At 44.7% G+C, this 19,460-nt stretch overlaps 1 protein-coding gene across 1 annotated transcript in view; it reads right to left on the bottom strand.

The window, feature by feature from the left end:
* The window catches only part of EPHA6 (EPH receptor A6), a 492,623-nt gene extending 474,589 nt beyond the window's left edge, over positions 1 to 18,034 (bottom strand). Inside the window, exon 1 of the mRNA XM_056858093.1 lies at positions 17,932 to 18,034. Within this exon, the coding sequence (XP_056714071.1) occupies positions 17,932 to 18,034 (103 nt within the window). The remainder of the gene's footprint in view (positions 1 to 17,931) is intronic.
* Positions 18,035 to 19,460: the final 1,426 nt, after the last annotated feature.

Here is a 19,460-nt window from a genome sequence, read left to right as displayed (position 1 = left end):
TTCAATCACTGTGATCAAGAATGGTACATTTGAGGCAGGATGGTAGTTATTAAACTCTCCTGGTCCAGAGTAGGTTTCTTTTAGGGGTGGATGCACCACTGCCCGCTTCAAGAGAGGAATGACCATCCCATCCTTCAGCTTCCTCACAGTAGATTTAAGCAGCCAGTAGAGGCAAGGGTGGTAGATCTCAAACTTTCCAGAATCCTGTCCACATTCTCAGACTGCACAAGCTGAAAAATACCCCATTCAACTGGACAAATTGGCACCCTGGGACCATCTGATCTTATTGCTGCTAATGTAGAGTCCAAGTTGAAACAGATGTGAGAGATTTTATCTTCGATGCACTTAGCAAAATGATTCCAGCAAGCTGCAGAGCAGTTCACCTCCTGCTGGCCAGAATCCAGTAGGCTCCTGACCACCCAGAAGAGTTCTTCAGGTCTACACTGTGCAGATGCAACAGTGGTGGGGAAGTATTGCTTCTTTGCCACCATCACTGCCATGGAGTAGGCTTTCAAGTGAGCTCTGGCCTGTGCCTTGTCAGATTGATCCTGAGCCTTTTACTGTCATCGCTCTAGCTCTCTCCCATGTGTTTTCATCATCCACAGCCCCTCAGTAAGCCAAGGGCACTTTGACCTGAGAGACTGTGCCTAGGTCCAATCATGTAAATTGCCTAGGCCATTTCCCCATTCTAGAGATGAACCAGGGCATCAATAGGAGCACTGACCATATCAGCAGGAAAATCCCTCAGTGTTTTCTTAAAATCTATTGGATCCATCAGGCTATAGGAGTGGAATATTTTAATTGATCCCCCACCCCTGTGGAATCTTTGTACCCCTCTAAATCTAAACCCCAGGGATTAGTGATCTGTCCATGACAAGGGGACTGTCTTCAATCTCCCCATATTCAGATCACCTTCTTCTTGGCCAGAGCAAAATACCATATCAAGAGTGTGACTTGCATAGTGTGTCAGGCCTGTTATTACCTGAGACAGGCCCATGGGTGTTATGAAGCCCATGAAATCCTGAGCCACTCCCCAAAAGGTAGCCTTGGCATGAATGTTGAAGTCCCCCAAAACAGCCAGCCTAGGCATTCTCAACACCACGTCTAAGCCCACCTCCACAAGCTCAAATGGGAAGACAGTTGGACAGCAGAATGGGTGGTACACCAACTGAATCCCAGTCCTGTCTCGCATTACCATTGATAGATGCACACTCTCAAACCCAGCAGAGTCCTGGATAGGGCATCGAGCCAGGGGGATAGAATCCCAATAGACTACAGTGATACCACCTCCCCACCTGCCAGGCCTATGCTGATGCACAGTTGGCAAAGGTTAACACCTCCCTCTCCCCCAACCAGGTCTCACTGATACATACCATGGTAGCCCTCTCATGCAGAATTAAATAGTGGATGGCTACCATTTTACCTGTAACCAATCTGGCATTTAAGAGCAAAATATTAAAGCCTAGTGGGATGTTAATGTGGTCAGCAGCATCACTCTGGCTGGAAGAAGAACCAGAAGGGGCAACAGCACACAAATATTTGTTGTCCCTTCCCCTTAACTGGCCTGTTCTTCTCCCACCACTATATCTTCCTCTACCCCACACTCTATTGATTGTGGCACCATCCCTGTCCCCATTCTATTCCCCCAGACACATCTCCAGCCAGCAGACAAGACAAGACAGACAACCAACTTACAGACAACAATCATCTTCCCTTCTTCTCCTCATAACAGACACTTTGTGAGGTAGTTGGGGCTGAGAGAGTTCAGAGAGAACTGTGATTGGACCAACGTCACCCAGCAGGCTTCATGTGGAGGAGTGGGGAATCAAACCCGGTTCTCCAGATCAGAGCCCACTGCTTTTAATCACTACACCATGCTGGCTTTCTGCTTAAGGGCAGAAAATTAGCATCTGAAGAGAGGCATGAATCCCATGTTCCTATTCAGTCCTGGGGGTGGGGGGGTCCATTGTTCTGAATTTGTCAATGAACTCAAGTTCAGCAATCTCATATTGTAATCTCCCCTTTAATCTTCTCTTTTTAAGGACTACCACTCTTAGGTCAGCAATGGTATGTCCTGGATGATTAAAATGTTCTCCCACGCGTATTGTGATTTTTATGCCAAATGTATACCTATTTATTCTTTTGTGTAGGGACTGACCTATTTACGCAGTGTAGAGGGCGGAAAGCCACTGTTGACGCTTCATTGCATATATATTGTTGGAAGATGAACAAGTGAATGAACCTGAGATAGTATGGCTGGCGGTATTAGGCCCAGGGATTGTGTTGTCAGAGTGAATATAGCCCTGGTCCCGACTCTGTGTCCATGTTAGAAGTTCATTATTGTGGGTGAAGTTGTTTAAGTTTAGGAGGCTGTATACGAAATGTAAAAAGGTATACAAGATATTAATTTATTTTCTTATCTGTATAATAGTGGGATGCATATTTCCCTAATTAAAACTGAAACTGGATGTTTCTAAAATACATATATGGCAATAAAATATTCACAATCACCATGACAAAACTCTTGAACTCTTATTGTAATGATGAATTTTTTTCATGATGCAAATATAATATAAAGCCCACATTCAAGGGTATTTAATTCCTCAAAGAATTAATTTTTATAAGTATTAGATGTAATTTACTGCAGGTAATTTTACAATAATAATTGGCTATGAGATTTAATTGAGAAGGAAGGCTTTTTTAAAAAAATGATGTGGAATTTTACAGATTTGTAGACATTTTTCTCCAGAGGCCTGGGGGAAGGGCATAAAAACTGAGGATCATTCCTCTTTCTCTCTGTCTCTTAAGAATTTATGTGTATAATAAATTCTTAAGTAAAATTTAATGGAGTGTTCTGGATAATTTTCTTTACAACCTTTCTGTCACCTTAAAGTTGGTTTCAGGCGGCAGAAAATTTATGTAAATATCTGTATCAGCTGAGGTATCTTGTGTCATGGCCAGATCTTACAGCTGCATCTCCACATGAAAAACTCTATCTACACTGGTTATTTTGAACTATTCAAAATGACAAAAGCATTACATTCTGGGAAGATGTTTCCATCTCATACCACTTCAGTTAACCTTTTAACAAAGATATCCCAGCTTTTCCTATATTCTGGTACCATCCAATAAAACCCTAGCTTTCTTTTGTCCTCATTGTGCCTTTGGAGAAGATGGAGATGCTTATTACAGTGTTCATTAGTGTGAATATATGCAATAGAATCCATCAGGTTCCTTCCTCTCAAGATTAAAAATGGGTCAGTGGAGTAGACTGGGAATGCAGTTTACTCTGGTGTCTGTCTCTCCATGGAAATACGTGAGCAATAACACAGAATGCTAGATTTGAGACCAACAAGATCTTCAGGGTATAAGCTTCTGAGTGTCAGATACAAAAAGGAGCTTTAAGTCTTGAAACCTTATACCCTGAAAATGTTGCTGGTCTCTAAAGTGCGACTGAACTCGAATCTAGCTCTTCTACTGCAAAGCAACATGACTTTCCTCTGAAACAAAATGCTAGCACGTTCCTTCATTTCCATTCTCCCATAACTCCTTGTCTGTGTAGTAAATGTTGCTGCAGGTATCAGTTAAAGTAAGTACAATAAGGTCTGTTATGAAGTTAAATGGTTTATTAAGCATTACATTTTTAGAACCGGAGGGGCGGGCTTTTATGTACGACTCCAGCACACATTGCTTTAGAATACTGCTGGGTAAAAGAGGTGAAGAAAAAAAGACTCATGTACTAAACATTTTTACAAATTCTTGCATAACGATGTTCCTCTGCGACTTATTAGAAGATATGAAAGTTTCAGTAGGAAGAGGTATGAACTCCTAGGGCCAAACTAGACAATAAATTTGAAACAACTCAGGTCTGAAGCTTTCAACCCGACTTGCAGTTACACAAGAGTGTGACTGACTAATAGGGTTGCCAACTCCCTCCCCTCCCCAAACCCCACCCTCCTCAGGCTCTGCCTCAAAAATGTCCCGCCAGTTGTGAAGAGGAACCTGGCAACCTTACTGACTAATGTTCCCAAGTGCTCTAGGGCCCAAATAGGCTTGGAAGCACAGTGCTGTGGGTGGAAAGGGTTCAGCCTTCCCTCTTGCACCATTTTCCCTAGCCCAAACGCCCATAGGCAGATCTATTTGCCCTGCTATGGGGCTCCATGTGCTCTTCTTGCAGCAAACAGCCCCCGCCCTGTGGAGGCTTCAGCTTGGTAAAATAGCACAGAAGGGACTGCTGAAGCCCCTCATTCCTCAGCGCTATTCTCTTGAGATTATTTGGGCCCTAGAGCACTTGAGAACATTAGTTCCCTGAATAGGGCTGTTGAAAAAAAAAATCCGGTTTTGGCAAAATTCGGCCCGTTTAAATTCGGGCCATACCAAAGTCCGAACTACCCCGCTTCAGTTCCACGAACTTCGGCGTGAGATCCGGAGTTCGGGGGGAAATTCACCCCCCCCGCGGGCCTTCACGGGGCTTCCATGAAGGCGCGTGTGGGGGGGGGGTCTTTAAACAGATCTGCGCCTTCCAGCTGGGAAGCCCTCTGAAGCCCCCTGAAGGCATGCGGGGGTGTGTGGAACAGATCTGTGCCTTCCAGCCGGGAGGCGCAGATCTGTTTAAAGGCCCCCCGCCGTGCGCCTTCAGGGAAGCCCCCTGAAGGCACGCGGGGGGGTGGAACAGATCTTTTTAAAGAGCCCCCCCGCGCCTTCATGGAAGCCCCACGAAGGCGCACAGGGGGAACCCTGAATCTGCCGAATTTATTCGCCAAACCCCTCGAAGTCAGCGAATTCGGCTCCTCCATTTCCTGCCTTTTTTTAGTTCGGTTCGTCCTGAACTAAAAACCGCCGAATCGTGGGAAATTCGGCTGTTTTTCAGTTCGGGACAAACTGAATCGACAGCCCTATCCCTGAATTCACATGTCCCTGTAAATTGAGTTGGTGCCCCCCCCAACCCAATAATTGCCACGTGTATTATCTTGTTTTACCCTTAGTATCTACATGGCCAAAACATAAACCAAGTGGACACTTGCTATGTTCTGACACATTTTGCTGTTGTTTGAAAATTTGGAACTCACAGAGTGGCATAAAAAGAAACTGGGTCCAAAGTAGCACCTACAGTAAATGAATACTCTTGAAAACATTTGAATTTCTTTCCATCAAGGTTTCACCATTTGTTAGCTGAACACAGAATAAATCTTTGAGCCTAAACCCTCCTTTGTATGAGTTTCTGCTTTTAACCTATAGCGACTAAATAAAAGGGAGGAAGGCAACATAGTATAGTCTGATCTCATCATGTCTTGCAAGCTAAGCAGGGTCAGCCCAGGTTAGTATTTGGATGGGAGACCACCAAGGAATACCAGGGTTGCTATGCAGAGGAAGGCACTGGCAAACCACCTCTGTTAGTCTCTTGCCATGAAAACCCCAAAAGGGGTCGCCATAAGTCGGCTGCAACTTGACAGCACTTTACACACACACATAAAATAATAATCTTAGCGAGCCAGCATTGTGTAGTGGTTAAGAGCCGTGGACTCAAATCTGGAGAACCAGATTCGATTCTTCACTCCTCCACATGAAGCCTGCTGAGTGACCTTGGGCCAGTCGCAGTTCTCTCAGAACTCTCAGCCCAAGCAGAGGCAGGCAATGGCAAACAACCTCTGAACATCTTTGTCTTTATGAAGACCCCCCTCCTTCCTACTACTGTCTCCCAATAATCAGTTTTTGTTCTGAGGCAGAGAGAGACAGGGATCACTCACTTCTTGTTAACCAGAGGGTGTTATGTGGAAATTATTTTTCTCCTTACCCAGTCCCCACCTTATTTTACCTCAGATAAGAAATGTGACACCGGAGGCTTCTTAGAGTTAACATAGATAACAGGGAAATTTATTAAATATTATTCAAAAGATGGATTTTGAGGGAAAACTGTATTGGAGGAAAAACACCAAAACCAGATATGTATATTTACAAGATTCACTTCAGAGAGAGTCAGATGGCTTTGATGGTACAAAATCTCACTTCTTGATTACAGTTCACAGCTTCAGTTCATAAATTAAGTTCAGTTCTTGGATTTTCCAATAGATGTTCCTTTACCAGACTCTGCTGCTATGCTATCAGGAAAGGTAGAGATTAAAACCTCTCTTTCCCAGAGAACTCAGAAGTATGGAGAATCCTCCTCGACTCTCTCTTCCGGTTCTCACTACTGAACTACCCCATACCAGCAGCAGTAATCCCTTCACACCACCCTGTAACTGGAATATCTCCTTCTCTAGAGCCCATTCTCTCTTTGTGACCTCAGAAAGGGCCCTTTTCCTCCCAATCTCAATCCTGTCACACTACAGATTGTGTTTTTCCACAGTTTAGGTCAAACCGAATCATCAAGACAGTTCACAGAGTTGTTCACAGCTTCTTATCATGCAGGTTACCAATCTTAGAATCCTGTCTTTCTCTCAGAGAGAGTGACCCTTCAAGCTCCGGCCACTCCTTGTCTCTGAGCTTCTTCTGAAGATTAACCCCTCAACCGTCACACCTCGAAAACCCTACGGGGACACCATAAGTCATCTGTGATTTGTCGGCACACACACAGACACATAAAATAATAATGGCTATAAGAATATTAGCTATAAAATAACGTGTAAGTAGAAACTCTTTCACTGGAAAAGACAGTCATGTTAGGAAAAGTTGAGGGCAGCGGGAAAAGAGGAAGACCCAACAAGAGATGGATTGACTCAATAAAGGAAGCCACAGCCTTCAGTTTGCAAGATCTGAGCAAGGCTGTCAAAGATAGGACATTTTGGAAGACTTTCATTCATAGAGTCGCCATGAGTCGGAAGCGACTTGACGGCACTTAACACACACACACAGAAACTCTTTCAAGGCACTAACAAAGCTCTGGTGTAAAGCACTTGATTATATTGTCTAAAAGCTCATCAGGGAGGGTGTGAATATATAAGACGTCCGGTTTCGCTGAAAAGGGCTGCCCCTTCCAATAAAACAAGGTTGCAACATGAACAAAAGATGCCTCCCACACAGTGCTCAAATGCCCAACAGAGAGCAAAGAAAGTTTGTGTAAACATGCCCTAATACAGCCACAGGGTAACTTTACATACTCTTTAATAAGTTCACCATAAAACAAGAAGATAAAAACATTATAGCCAGGCACTAATGTGCTTTCCCAATAAAAATAAGGCTAAAAGATAGTCCAGAGAAGGGGGGGCACTTTAAAATCTCAGAATGCGCCCACCAGGTACAAAGCACCGGAAACTCCCCTTCTTTAATAAATTAATAATGCTGTTAATTAGATGAATCATAAATGAATTAGCAATGTGGCTATGTGGTATTGATTATGCTGCACCATGTCATTGTGAAATGCCTTTACAACATGTTATTCATTTCAGCTCAAAGAGTCAGTTGAAAGGGGAACGAATGGGATAAGATGCACTGAAAAAGTAGCCAGTGAACTTAAGTCTCATGGAAGCTTCTACTTCATTGATCTCTCTTTCCTGTACTCGCATTTAAACTCCAACACTCACTGTCAGGGATGATTTGCCTGAGTCTCCCCATTTGGGGCATGAGATTTGCAGTGTTTGTATTGTACGAACTTCTAGAGCACTTTGGTCTGCAAACCTCGACCCAAAGGGAGCCACTGCTGCCTCAAACATCTGTATGGAGGGAGAAACTGGCAGTTGTAGTTTCTCCCCTTACAATGTGCTAGAGTCCCTGTGGGGAGGAAGACAGATGGAGCAGTGTGTCAGAATATGCAGCAACTGTCAAGTTTCTCCCTGTTAACGGAACAGGAGACACCTTGAGCCAGGAGTAGGTAACCCTAACAGCAGCTGCTTGCTTCCTAGTCCCTTTTCAGTGAAGGCTGAATATTCATTAAAGCATAAACTGGGATGGACCTGAGAATCCTCTTGCTAGCAAAGCAAACAAATAATAATGAGGACACTTCGAAGAAAATCAAAGAAGTATTTACAATTCAGTATGAAACGCTCCTAGCAGCTCTTGTATAAATGGCAGAACAAATTTGAGTCTGGTAACACCTTAGAGACCAGCAAAAAAATTCAGGGTATAAGTTTTCATGAGTCATGAGTTTGGCTCACAAAAAAATTTATTGGTCTCTGAAGGTGTCACTGGACTTGAATTTCGTTCTGCTACTACACACTAATATGGCTACCCACCTGAAAGTATTCCATAAAAAGTTCTGCCCTTGCAAAAAATATTGCTCTCAATTCATGCCTGGCCTTGGTTGGGGATTAAAGGATGGGCTAGAAATCAAAAAATAAATATCCATTTACCAGATGGCTCTATTTCACAATTTTGGCTTACTGAATCAGCCGTCAATATAGCTATGTCATAGGTATATATACAGAAAATGAGTGCATTGGGTTGGGGACTGACTATTATTCAAGACTCCCATTTATGAATGGTTTCTAAAAGCAAACATTCGAGAAACAAACAGAAAAATAAAATATAAAATCATGTAAAACTAGGAGCAGACCAAGGCCCTGCCATTGATATTCTTTGCACTGGCCTCTTGAATTTGGTACAGTACAGCTGTGCATATGAATTTTCAGCCAGTGCTCCTGATCACAAAGGGATTCAAAAGTAACCTCACCAATTAATCCTGGAGGATTCAGGGCAAGGTCCAATTATATAGAACTCCTTGCTTGTTTCCCACTGATTGACTGAAAACAGATTGTCGTGCTTGACTCCAGGGTCAAGAGGAATGACAAATCATTTGCCTCTTATCCCTGTAGCCACCAAAATCAAGACTGGAAGCAGATGAATAATAGCCACACGGGTTTCCCAACCTAATTACAGGCCTATTTGGGTGTCACTGCCATCTCCTTCTGGCTCTTCTAGGCAGTACAGTGTCTTTGATAATAATTGAAATGATAGGGCTTTCACATTTCCCATTAAATCACACAGCTGTTCCATATGGTGAGTTAAATATGACCTGGCTTTAGGAATTTCCATTAGGATTTATTAATAACAGCTATTGAAAATGATTAGAGTTCCATTCCTGAGATGCTCTCAAAGAAAAGTGGGTTGTACACCCATAGCTGTTCATGGGAATCTCCTGTCCACTAAACAATTGACTGGTATTGACACACACATATATTGCAGGAGCATTCTTCTTTCCTTCTCCCCCAACAGTTTCCCTGCTTACAGCAACCATGGAGAAGAGATATGATTTTATTTGGGAAAGGAAGGTTTAAACTACACTGACCTATATTTGAAACAATGACATTGAACAGACAAGGAGGTTAAACTGTAACTGTAGAATTTAACAGTATGGTTTCCATGCCAAACCTCCATGAACAAGCAAAACTGAACCTTGCATATTAAGAAAAGCCCTTCTGGATAAGACCAAGGCCCATCAAGTCCAACAGTCTGTTCACACAGTGGCCAACCAGTGCCTCTAGGAAGCCCACAAACAAGACGACTGCAGCCGCATCCTGTCTGTGTTCCACAGTACTTAATATAATGGCCCTGCTCTTCTGATACTAGAGAGAATAGGTATGCATCATGACTAGCATTCATTTTGTCTAGTAGCCATGCATAGCCCTATCCTCCATGAACATGTCCACTCCCCTCATAGAGCCTTCCAAGTTCTTCATGCAAAGAACTGTAAGAAACCATATGCATTCATTCCCTGCTCTGCCTCTCCCAAATGACAGATGTTTACATTTTATCACATATAGAAACATGCACAGTAGGCAAGTGAATTCAAACATTACCCTAGTGTCTTTCACAATGACATATTTCCATCACTGGCATGTTTTGACATAAATTAAAAGACCACATGGCTTTAAACTGACATAATATTTGGGTGCCTATAAAGTAGGCTTCAAGATAGCACAATGTGGCTTACATATTCCAGAGGGGGCAAGCACCCCCTTGGTCCCACAGACACCCATGCCTGTGTGAATGCAAGGGTATCTGCCTGCTTGGCTGACGTCTTAAGGCGTGAAGAACAAAATGAATGCATATATTAATGAGAAGAAAAAGAAAAAAAATCTTAGAAGGGACAGAATGTTGAGATCAGCTGAGTAATGGTAAAGTAAAAAGGGACGGCAAATTCAGCCAGCCCAAACCTGTGACAAGTTTGAGAATTCTGGAAAGGGAAATCTTGGGGGATTTCAAATTATCTTTCCTTATTTCCTTGATTGGCACTACTTTTAATAGTAAGACAGTCTCCTAGCCATGTAGCTGAAGGGTGGGGGGGAGCAAGGATAACTCTAGGGAGAGGGATGGGCCAAGTTTGCTCTAAGCCAGCTCCCTGTCACCTGCCTCTGAGAAGCAGCCCTGTGCCGGTGGGGGCTGGAGCCCCTGTTTTCCCTCTGGTCCACAGCTTGGGTTGAAAAGGAACTGGCTGAGGGTGGTGTGCCATTCTGGAACCTCCACTCCAACCATATGCTTTCAGAGTTTATGTTAATTGTGTTACTCATACTTTTCTATGACTGCAAGGCATCGCTGGTTAACAGGCCTGGAAAGGAATTTTTCCCAGGGCTTTGATTGGCTGGCTCTGAGCCCCTGGGGTGTATATAAGGACTGTGTGTTCTTGAAGAGCTTAACTGTCACAGCTGGCTACTGGCATTGAAGCATTGGCTAGGGAACATAGTGTAGGTTATGCAGGATAGGCTCCCTGCATGACCAAAGGGGAGTCCCCTTAAGGGTCTCTGGGGGGGAGGGCAAAGAACAGCCGGCTGCTCACAGCCCCAGGAGGAGGAGGATGGCTAGGAACAGCCGTTTCTTCCTCTTCCAGCCCTAACACCAGCCCTCTGTCCTCACTTACCCAACAGGCAGGTTGGGGAAGGTGCTGCAGCAGTTGGGCTGTTAACAGCACCCATGGCCCCCAGCCTCTGCTGCACCAAGACTGTAATGTAAAGTCGTGGCCTGATTCCTTAACATACGAACATACGAAGCTGCTTTATACTGAATTAGACCCTTGGTCCATCAAAGTCAGTATTGTCTGCTCAGACCGGCAGCGGCTCTCCAAGGTCTCAGGCAGGGGTCTTTCACATCACCTACCTGCCTAGTCCCTTTAAATGGAGATGCCAGGGATTGAACCTGGGACTTTCTGCATGCCAAGCAGATTCTCTACTACTGAGCCATGGCCCCTTTAATATGTGTGCTGTTCATATTCCTCCACATCGTTTTTGGCTGTTTTGAACTCTGCTGCTTTATACAGGTGGAATATCCTGCACCAAGTGAGTGCTGGGATATTGCCCCCCAAAAGGGATTGGATTAATTTCCATCCCCCCCTACAATCAGACCAAGGCCATCCTTCTCTCCCAACCCCCAATGGGCTGATCCCCACTCCAGGCACAAAGTGGCTGTCCTCCACGTGGAGCAAAACCTGGCCATCAACACAAAAGGGAGGCTCTCTACCTGCTCAGGAGACTCTGTAGGTATCCAGACTTAAGGAGCTAAATGTGCAACAAACAAACAAAAACCACCACAACTTTGCAAATTAACCAAAAAGGGTAACGAAACAATTCTTTGATGAGAACTAAAAGTGTTCCAAATGGGGTAGAATATGAAGAGTAACTAGGAATCAAAATGTGGACCTAAAATGAATTTGCTCAAGTCCTGAGGTAACAGAATCTTGGAGGGGCAGATTTTGAGTGGTGAGGTTGGATTTCCCATTTTTTCTCTTCCAGTCACGTTTATTCACAGGCACTCCACAAGTCTACCTGCATAAATACCGTGGAGACAACATAAAATTTCTAAAATATGATCTGGTCACTGCTACGGCTTGTTGTTTGCCTCCTTAAAAGCAGACCTCTAGTCTTCTTGGCTGAGTGATGCACTTAGAATATGGAAGCTTTTGCATATGCTGGAAAATGATAGAAGGCTCTTCTCATAAGGTATGCCAAGGGATGCTGAGTGAATTGTCATTGCAGTGCTAATTCCTGCCAGTTAGCTGAGGGGAAATCTGGCTGAATGAAGTAGATTCTGGTGCTGGAATAATGCTAAGTAGCAGTAGCAGGACTGCATGAAGCCTCTAGTAATCTAGGAATTTTTTATTCAGCAGAAATTTGAATCCACTGTGCTGTTTTCAACACCTGTCACATTTTAAAAAATGTGTTCCTGCTCTTTTCCTTGCGTCTGATGTTCACCTAAGCCAAAAGCTCTGTAATCCTTCCTGAAACAAACACAATCCAGGTAACCGTATAAGAATATCTTCCACATTTACCTATTCATCTTAATTTAGTATCTGTTTTTGATTGCTGTTTCCCCCACCCCCAATGTAAGAATGAGTACCCAGCTTGCTGGGGGTAAAGGGAAAATGACTGGGGAAGGCACTGGCAAACCACCCCGTAAACAAAGTCTGCCTAGAAAACACTGGGATGTGACTTCACCCCATGGGTCAGGAATGACCCAGTGCTTGCACAGGGGACCTTTACCTTTTAATGTAAGAATAGGATCTTGTTACTTTTAAATAAAAGAGAACTAATCTGTTATAAACTTGCAGTCCAAATGTACAGTCCAAACATAAAAAAATATGTTTAAATCTCATCAATGTTTTCAGTTAAACACTAATCACAGAGAAGTATAGAATTGGGGGGGAAAGCTATGTTCAAGCAGAGCTCACACAGCCTTGATTTTGAGTTCATTTTTGATGCAGTTCTTGTGCGCAGAGTTCTGTGAGCAATTATCTGGGCTGTCCACATATCTTTTCAGGAGTGGAGACCAGTCCTTACCTTGGTCACAATTTATTTTTTTGAAGTTACCACTCAATTAAGACGAATGAAGAAGTTCACTTCTTTGTCAATACTATTGTTTCAGTCGGCCTCGCCAGAGATAGCGCAAGGCACGATCCAGTGATTTACAAGCAAGGGGGAAACAACATTTGCAGAACAAAATTTAAAGAACTAAAGCTTCTTCTCTGTTAGAACAGTGGAGAGGAAACAACTGTCACCTCTAGAACCTATGGGTTTGTAGAGCCCATTAGGATTATGCGTCCTTTCAAAATTTAGTTTTTATTTATTGGCAGTCACAATTGAGGTTTTAAATTGTGGTCTTTTATATGTTTTTTGTAATCATTGTTTTATTTACCTCATAAGCCCCTTTGTGTGCCACAGGGTAGAAAGGCAGCTGATAAATGTTTTAAATAAATAGATAAAATAATAAATGTCAAAAGCTAATTGAACAAGATGCAAATACGAATGAGTCATCCCTTTGCTTATTGTCTTAAGACAAATTCACTTCTGAAGTTATCATTATGACATGAGTGAAATGTTTCAGTTTGTTTTAGCTCACTTCTACTGAACAAGCAGATAGTCTCATATAAAAGCTTAGTTCCCACCCTCCCATCAGTTAAACATAAATAACGAATACTCATTCAGGTATTCTAAGCAGGATCATGTTTATAGGTCTACTGGAAATGTTACTCTGCTGTAGTGACTGTGAACACAATATTAGGAGTGGGGTTAGTTATTTTCTGTCAGTGAGCCTGGAATAAGAGGTGTGGATTAGTATTAGGCACTCTAAACATTTTTAGCCAGTTTGTTTCATGCTGTTCATATAAAGGTTTTGCATCTTGTCCTTGAGTAATCTATACTCTGATATTTTCCTGATGTAACCATTAAAAATGGACTTCCATCCTGACAGTTTTCACTTGGGTTGTAATGGCTTGTCTTGAGCATTCCTCCACAACACATTTCTCTTTTTAATACTGCTGTTTTAACACCAGATGTTTTTGGGTAATAAATGTGATACCCAGTTTAAAAAGTCTTGTTTTTAAAAATCAAGTAATTACTATCTGAAGAACACATCTTTAATTTAAAGGATGGTGTCGTTTGATGGGTTATGTGTGTGAACTATGAGCTGGGAAGTTTGTATTTCAAAACTTAGCCTAGCAATGAACTCCCTGGTGGCATTAACAAATGATTTCTCACACAGAGCCCACACATTTCTTTGTATTGTGGACACAGTAATGCTGACATATATTCCAGGTTAGTTCATTGACCACTGCTGGTTCACTGTTATAGTGCCAGAACATCCTGGTTCCTTTTCCCTCTAGCTCCATCTCCCAATGATCTGATTAAACTCTTTATGTAGTACATCCCATGAGATAGGTTGACAACATTTACCCTTCCTTGGTTTGCTGCTCGAGAGGTACCACTCCATCAGTATATTCTAGAAGATATTTTATATAAATAGGTAGTGAGTTGGGCCAACAAGTATGGAGAATGGCTACCGCTCCATTCTGGTATCTCTAGAACTGTCCAGTAGGTAAAGTTCTTTGAGCTGTTATGGGAAAGCCTTTTCTCGTATGATTCCTGCCACCAACTAAGTTTAAACCAGCAAGCGCTACTGTTGGCACCTTTCGTCCATCAGGTGAAGTTAAAAGCAGAAGAAAGGTCTTTTCTAAACTAGCACCCACTATTTGGCATGGATTCTCAAAGATGTGAAAAGGCTAAATCCTTCATAGGGTCTCTGGGGAGATATTGTTAGATTGGATGTGAGCTGCAAGGGTAGATTTTATTTAAAAGCGGGATGCCTTTGAGCAGTCTCTGACTGATGCTTTACAGTGCAATCCCAAATAGATTTATACCCCTCTAAGTCTTCAACGGATTTAGAAGGGTGTAACTCAGTTTTGGATTGTATTGCGTTTACATTATTACCATGTGACGGTGTACTAACTGTTATGCATTCATCTTGATTTCTGCTTTAAACCATCCTGTTCACCGGAAAGGTAGCATATAAGCACATGATCATAATATGGTTGTTATATTTGACCTTTAATTTTAGCAGAATTATTTATTTATAAAAAATAAATGTCAGAATCAACTCATTTAGGAAATACAGGGAACGACAATAATCAAAATGGATTTTGCATTAGTTTTCCCGCTCCTGTCTTGTTCTTTCTAGAATAAGACGACGACGACAACAAAGAGAAGTAGGGAAATAGCAACTGGCCTATCACAAAGTTCTTTGTAATATCTTGAAACGTATATTGAAATCTAATTTTTCTAATGATTTAATAGTTTAACACCTATAGCAAAAGTAGGCAAAACTAATTCAAACACATATTTAATTATTATTGGTTGAATATTGGTGAATACTTTAAGAGGTCAAATTACCCAATTTTGTTCTACCATCACACTAATTTAACATTAGGAGAATTATGCTCTTCACAGAATGTAAGGACATTTCTCACAGTCCATGTTATACTTTTTATGCCTCCTCCCTTGACATGAACATATTAAGAAAATGGTTTTTGCTTTACCATGATGTTCAATATCACAAAATAAGTAGGTTGTGTCATCAATTTTCTTTTACACTATTTTTAGATGACCTTCCTCTGTTTATTCGTCAACAGTATGATGGATGCTAGACTGAGCACAGATGTAATACAGGCTCTGAAAGGCTAACAGCCTACGTTAAGTGCCAGGTGCCAAGGATATCAAAGTAGAAGCCATTGTAGAAGCCAGGCACTAGCTCTTTACTCACTTATGTTTAATAAAGCCAGGCATAACACAATGAGCAATCTAACATTGTGAGGCAATAGTGCAATCCTAAGCAGAGTTGCACCTTTCCAAGCAAATTGGCTTCAATTGACTTATTAGGGTGTAACTCTGCTTATGATGTTACTGTAACTGTATGAAGGATGTCGGAGAATTAAAATTTATCATGGTGAGAATAATACAACCAGCTTGCATCATGTGCTTCATGGATTAAGTCCAACCCTGAAAGCCTTTAGAATCAGATGAATTTTGAAGTATGATTAAGACCACAACATTTATATGTTGCACAGCCCATGATTCCAATTTCACTCCCTGTCATTTTCTATTTAAAGTTCAATGGCAGCTGGTTTTTGAAATGACCTTTTCCTGCCTGAGACCCTGGAGAGCTGATGTTGGCCAGAGTACACAGTACTGTACTAGATGGACCAACGGTCAGACTTGGTATCGGATAGTTTCATATGCTGACATATTCATCTAGAACAACTTTGCCTCTGCAATTACAAATCCCAGTCTTTAAAAAGAGAAAGCCCACCTTTAGCCTTGATAATGATAAGGCAGATTGATTATTTCATGCTACTCTAAAATTTTTTACAGCACTCTGAAGTATAGCCAAATAAGAAGTATTTTCCAATAAAATCCTGCTATGAAGATTATACCCCCCCACACACACACACACAATTTCCTGTGATGGTAGAATTCTTTGCTCACAGAAATCAATAAGAGTTCATCTGTTGACATTCTGTGGCTTTTCTTGTCATTGTGCGTGGCCACAGGTCACTAAGAAGTAACAAGACTGCTTGCCATGAGATTCCCGACAGACGGAAAAGTGGGATCTGGAATGGCTCAGATAATACCTTTCATGAGACCAATTATGTTGTGAGCACAAGATATCAAGCTTTTTACTTACTCAGAAATCTCCCGAGAAGAACAAAATCTGCTGGAAAGTTTTGTCATAGTTGACCTCATAAAAGCATTTCAGGTCTGGAAACTACTTATGGGCTCTACCTGCTACATGGGACCCACTGTTCACTTTTTATTACATATGGTCATTGTTCTGCTTCTGTATTGCCTCTCCCCTTTCTTTCTCTTTCCCTTTCTCTTTTTTTAAATTTTTTTTTTAGAAGACGAAAGGAAATGGTTGATGAACATCCATACATTTCAGCGCAGGCTGACCTATCACTCAGGTTGGGATCTAAACCGAATAGTTGATGCTGTTGAGTAAAGTGTTGGATTGATGTGTAGGGTTCAAACATGTGCTCAACCACTGGCTGGTCTGTGGGAAGTGACCAATGCCCAGCCTCATTTTCCCTTTTGTAAAATGTAAAAACAGATGGCCTAGATACAAAGCTGATGTCAGGAGAAAAAAAGACGAAGGCAGTGATAGCATTTCACATGGTAAAAGAATCACCTAAAATAACATTAGGATTAGGATAATGTTAAAAACACATGTGCAGAATTCCAGATACTGTGTTACATGAGCATGTTAACGTTTTGTACCGTACTGAAAACAACACAGGATCCAGGGAGTTCCATGTACATATTCACTTTGTGCATGCATGGGGGGGCTCTCTGGATTGTCCCTTGCAATTGCCACTCCCTGTGCTACTTTGGGACAGCTTCATGCTGACATTATGAAATGGGTCCGGGGTGGGGGAGGGGTTTGAGATGGTGCTCTAGCAGGGAGGGCCTTCAGAGTGCCAGAGACGGTCAAAAGTATGGGTGGCATTTCCATTCCAGCCAAAGATTTCCAGGCTAGCAATGTGAATCAAGTATGTTGTTAAGTAGGCCACGGGAAGAGGAGGGGGACTTTTTGGCAGGCTGGTGAGGGGGTAATTAAGAGCAAAACCTGGAGGCACTGGCTTTCAAAGTACCATTTAGTAACACAGCTGCAACAGACCCTCCCTGGACTTCTTAAGAAAATCAAGTGCACAACTAACCCACCCACCGATAAGAAATTTGCAGATAGCACATACATGCTTTCAATCAAGAAGAAACACGGCATGCTTGTGCTCTCTTTTCAGGGCCATGGAGAAAACAAGATATTGTTGCAAACTAAAATGAGGAGCTGAGTGCTTCTGAAGTTTCACTGTAGTGCTTAATCAGTGGCACAGCTTCAGATCACTCCTCAGCCTGGGAATAATTGACCCTCTGCTGTGGTCCTCCAGCCTTGGGAAATCCTGCCATTACCACCTGAGCCTGCCTGCCACTCTCCCCTGCATTAGAATGCAAAGGCTTTCCCTCCCTCGGTCCCCGAAGTGGGGCAAGTCGATCGACAGAGGCAGTTGACAAGGAGAAAGGTTCCCACCAACCCACCGGGAGGCTCCAGCCATCCTTTCGCGGCTTCGCCCCGCAGACGCCTTGAGCTTCAGACAGGAGACAAGTTGATTTTGGTTCGCACATGCAATACTCTCCCCCCCCCCCAACAGTCCTTCCCTTCCCACACCCAACGGCTCCCCTTTACCTTGGTTGCTGGAGACGTGACTGTAGCCTCCCGGACACACCGTCACCAGAGGGAAGATCAAGCTCAATTTCCAGAGGAAGCCCCCCATTTCCCAGCTCTCCATGGCTGATGCCGGAGCCCCTGGTCCTGGCCCCCGGCAGGGGGTGGGGGCTTCACGGTCTCTTCCTCCTCCAGGCTAACGAGCAGCGCCCGAGACCCCACGGGCAAGAGGGGGCTCCAGGAGACCCGGTGCTCCCGGAGCTGGAGAAAGGGCATCCACTGTGGGCGGACAGGTGGCGTCGTGGAGATGCTCGCCGGTCCCCCGGCAGCACCCAGGGACGCTGCAACCCGGGCAAGGAGGGCTCGCTCGGGTGGCCAAGAGCGCAGGAGGCAAACTTTCCCCGGCCGGGGCGCAAGACCTGCGTGTCGGCGCGAAAGGGGGAGCCCGGACGGCCCCTCTCCCCTTCGGCTCCGGCCCTCGGGGGGCAGTTTCTTCACTCGCGAAGCGCGCCGCCTCGGCAGCAGCCTCCCGCCCGGCGGCAGCGTCCCCGGGACCCCCTGGGCACTGCCCGGCCCCCCATCCGCCCCCCGGGGCCGGCGGCCGGGAAGCCGGTCTCCGCCCGGGCTGGAGCCGCTCCGGCCGCGGCGGCGAGGGGCTGAAGCGCTGGACAGCTCCCCGCGCCCCCCGCCCGCGCCGCGCCAACTTGCCGGACTCCCCTCGGCCCCGAGCGGGGCTTCCCGACGCCGAGCTGCCGCCGATCAGGCGGGGCTGCCCATCGGGTCCCCCGGGGCATCTCCGTGGCTTCCCATCGGCTCCGGCGCGGGGCTCGACGACTCCCCTTTCCCGGTCCTGCAAGCCGAGCGGCTCTGGGCCAGGGAGGAAGGAAGGCAGGAGCCGGGTCAGCGCGGAGGCAGCGGCTGGCTGCAGAGATCCCTCCTGCTCCCTCTCCTTCCCCGCCAAGGGGGGGGTGGGCGGGAGAGGAAGGAGGGGGGGGAATCACGGCCACATCCCCGGATCCTTCGAGGGGCGCGTGGGAAGGGAGGAGAGAGGAGAAGCGTGGGGTGGGGGGAGGAAGGGGGCGGCGGGACTCTGGCGACCCCCGCCTCGGTCGTGCCGTCGAGAAGAGGGGGGGACGGCGGGGCGGGAGGCAGGAGGGCGAGCTGGCCCGGCTCGGCGGCGGCGAGCAGCCCGCGGGTCAAATGCAGCCTGTTCGGCGCTAGAGGGGGTTCGTCGACAAGAGGAGGGGGAAATAAGGCGGGGAGGGGGGGGGCTCTCGACTGGGCTTTTTGGGCAGGCGGCAACTTTGCAATGGCAGGAGATTCAAAGGACGCTGGTCGTCCTTACGGACTGGGGGGGGGCGATCTGTTATCTGGAGCTGTTCCCCCCCCCCCACCACCATTCCTGCCCTAGACAGGCTCTCTTGTCGCTATGGGGTAATGTCTCTCTCTCTGGCCATTTATGCGTGGGAGGTTTTGCTTTGGATCTGCCGCTCTTTAGATGCACATATTCCCCCCCCCCATCTAAATTCTCACAACTCCACCATAAGCCC

This window comes from Euleptes europaea, chromosome 12 (assembly GCF_029931775.1).
Source record: "Euleptes europaea isolate rEulEur1 chromosome 12, rEulEur1.hap1, whole genome shotgun sequence".
NCBI lineage: Eukaryota > Metazoa > Chordata > Lepidosauria > Squamata > Sphaerodactylidae > Euleptes > Euleptes europaea.
Note: the sequence above shows the minus strand (reverse complement) of the source record. Positions and strands in the feature narration are given on the sequence as shown.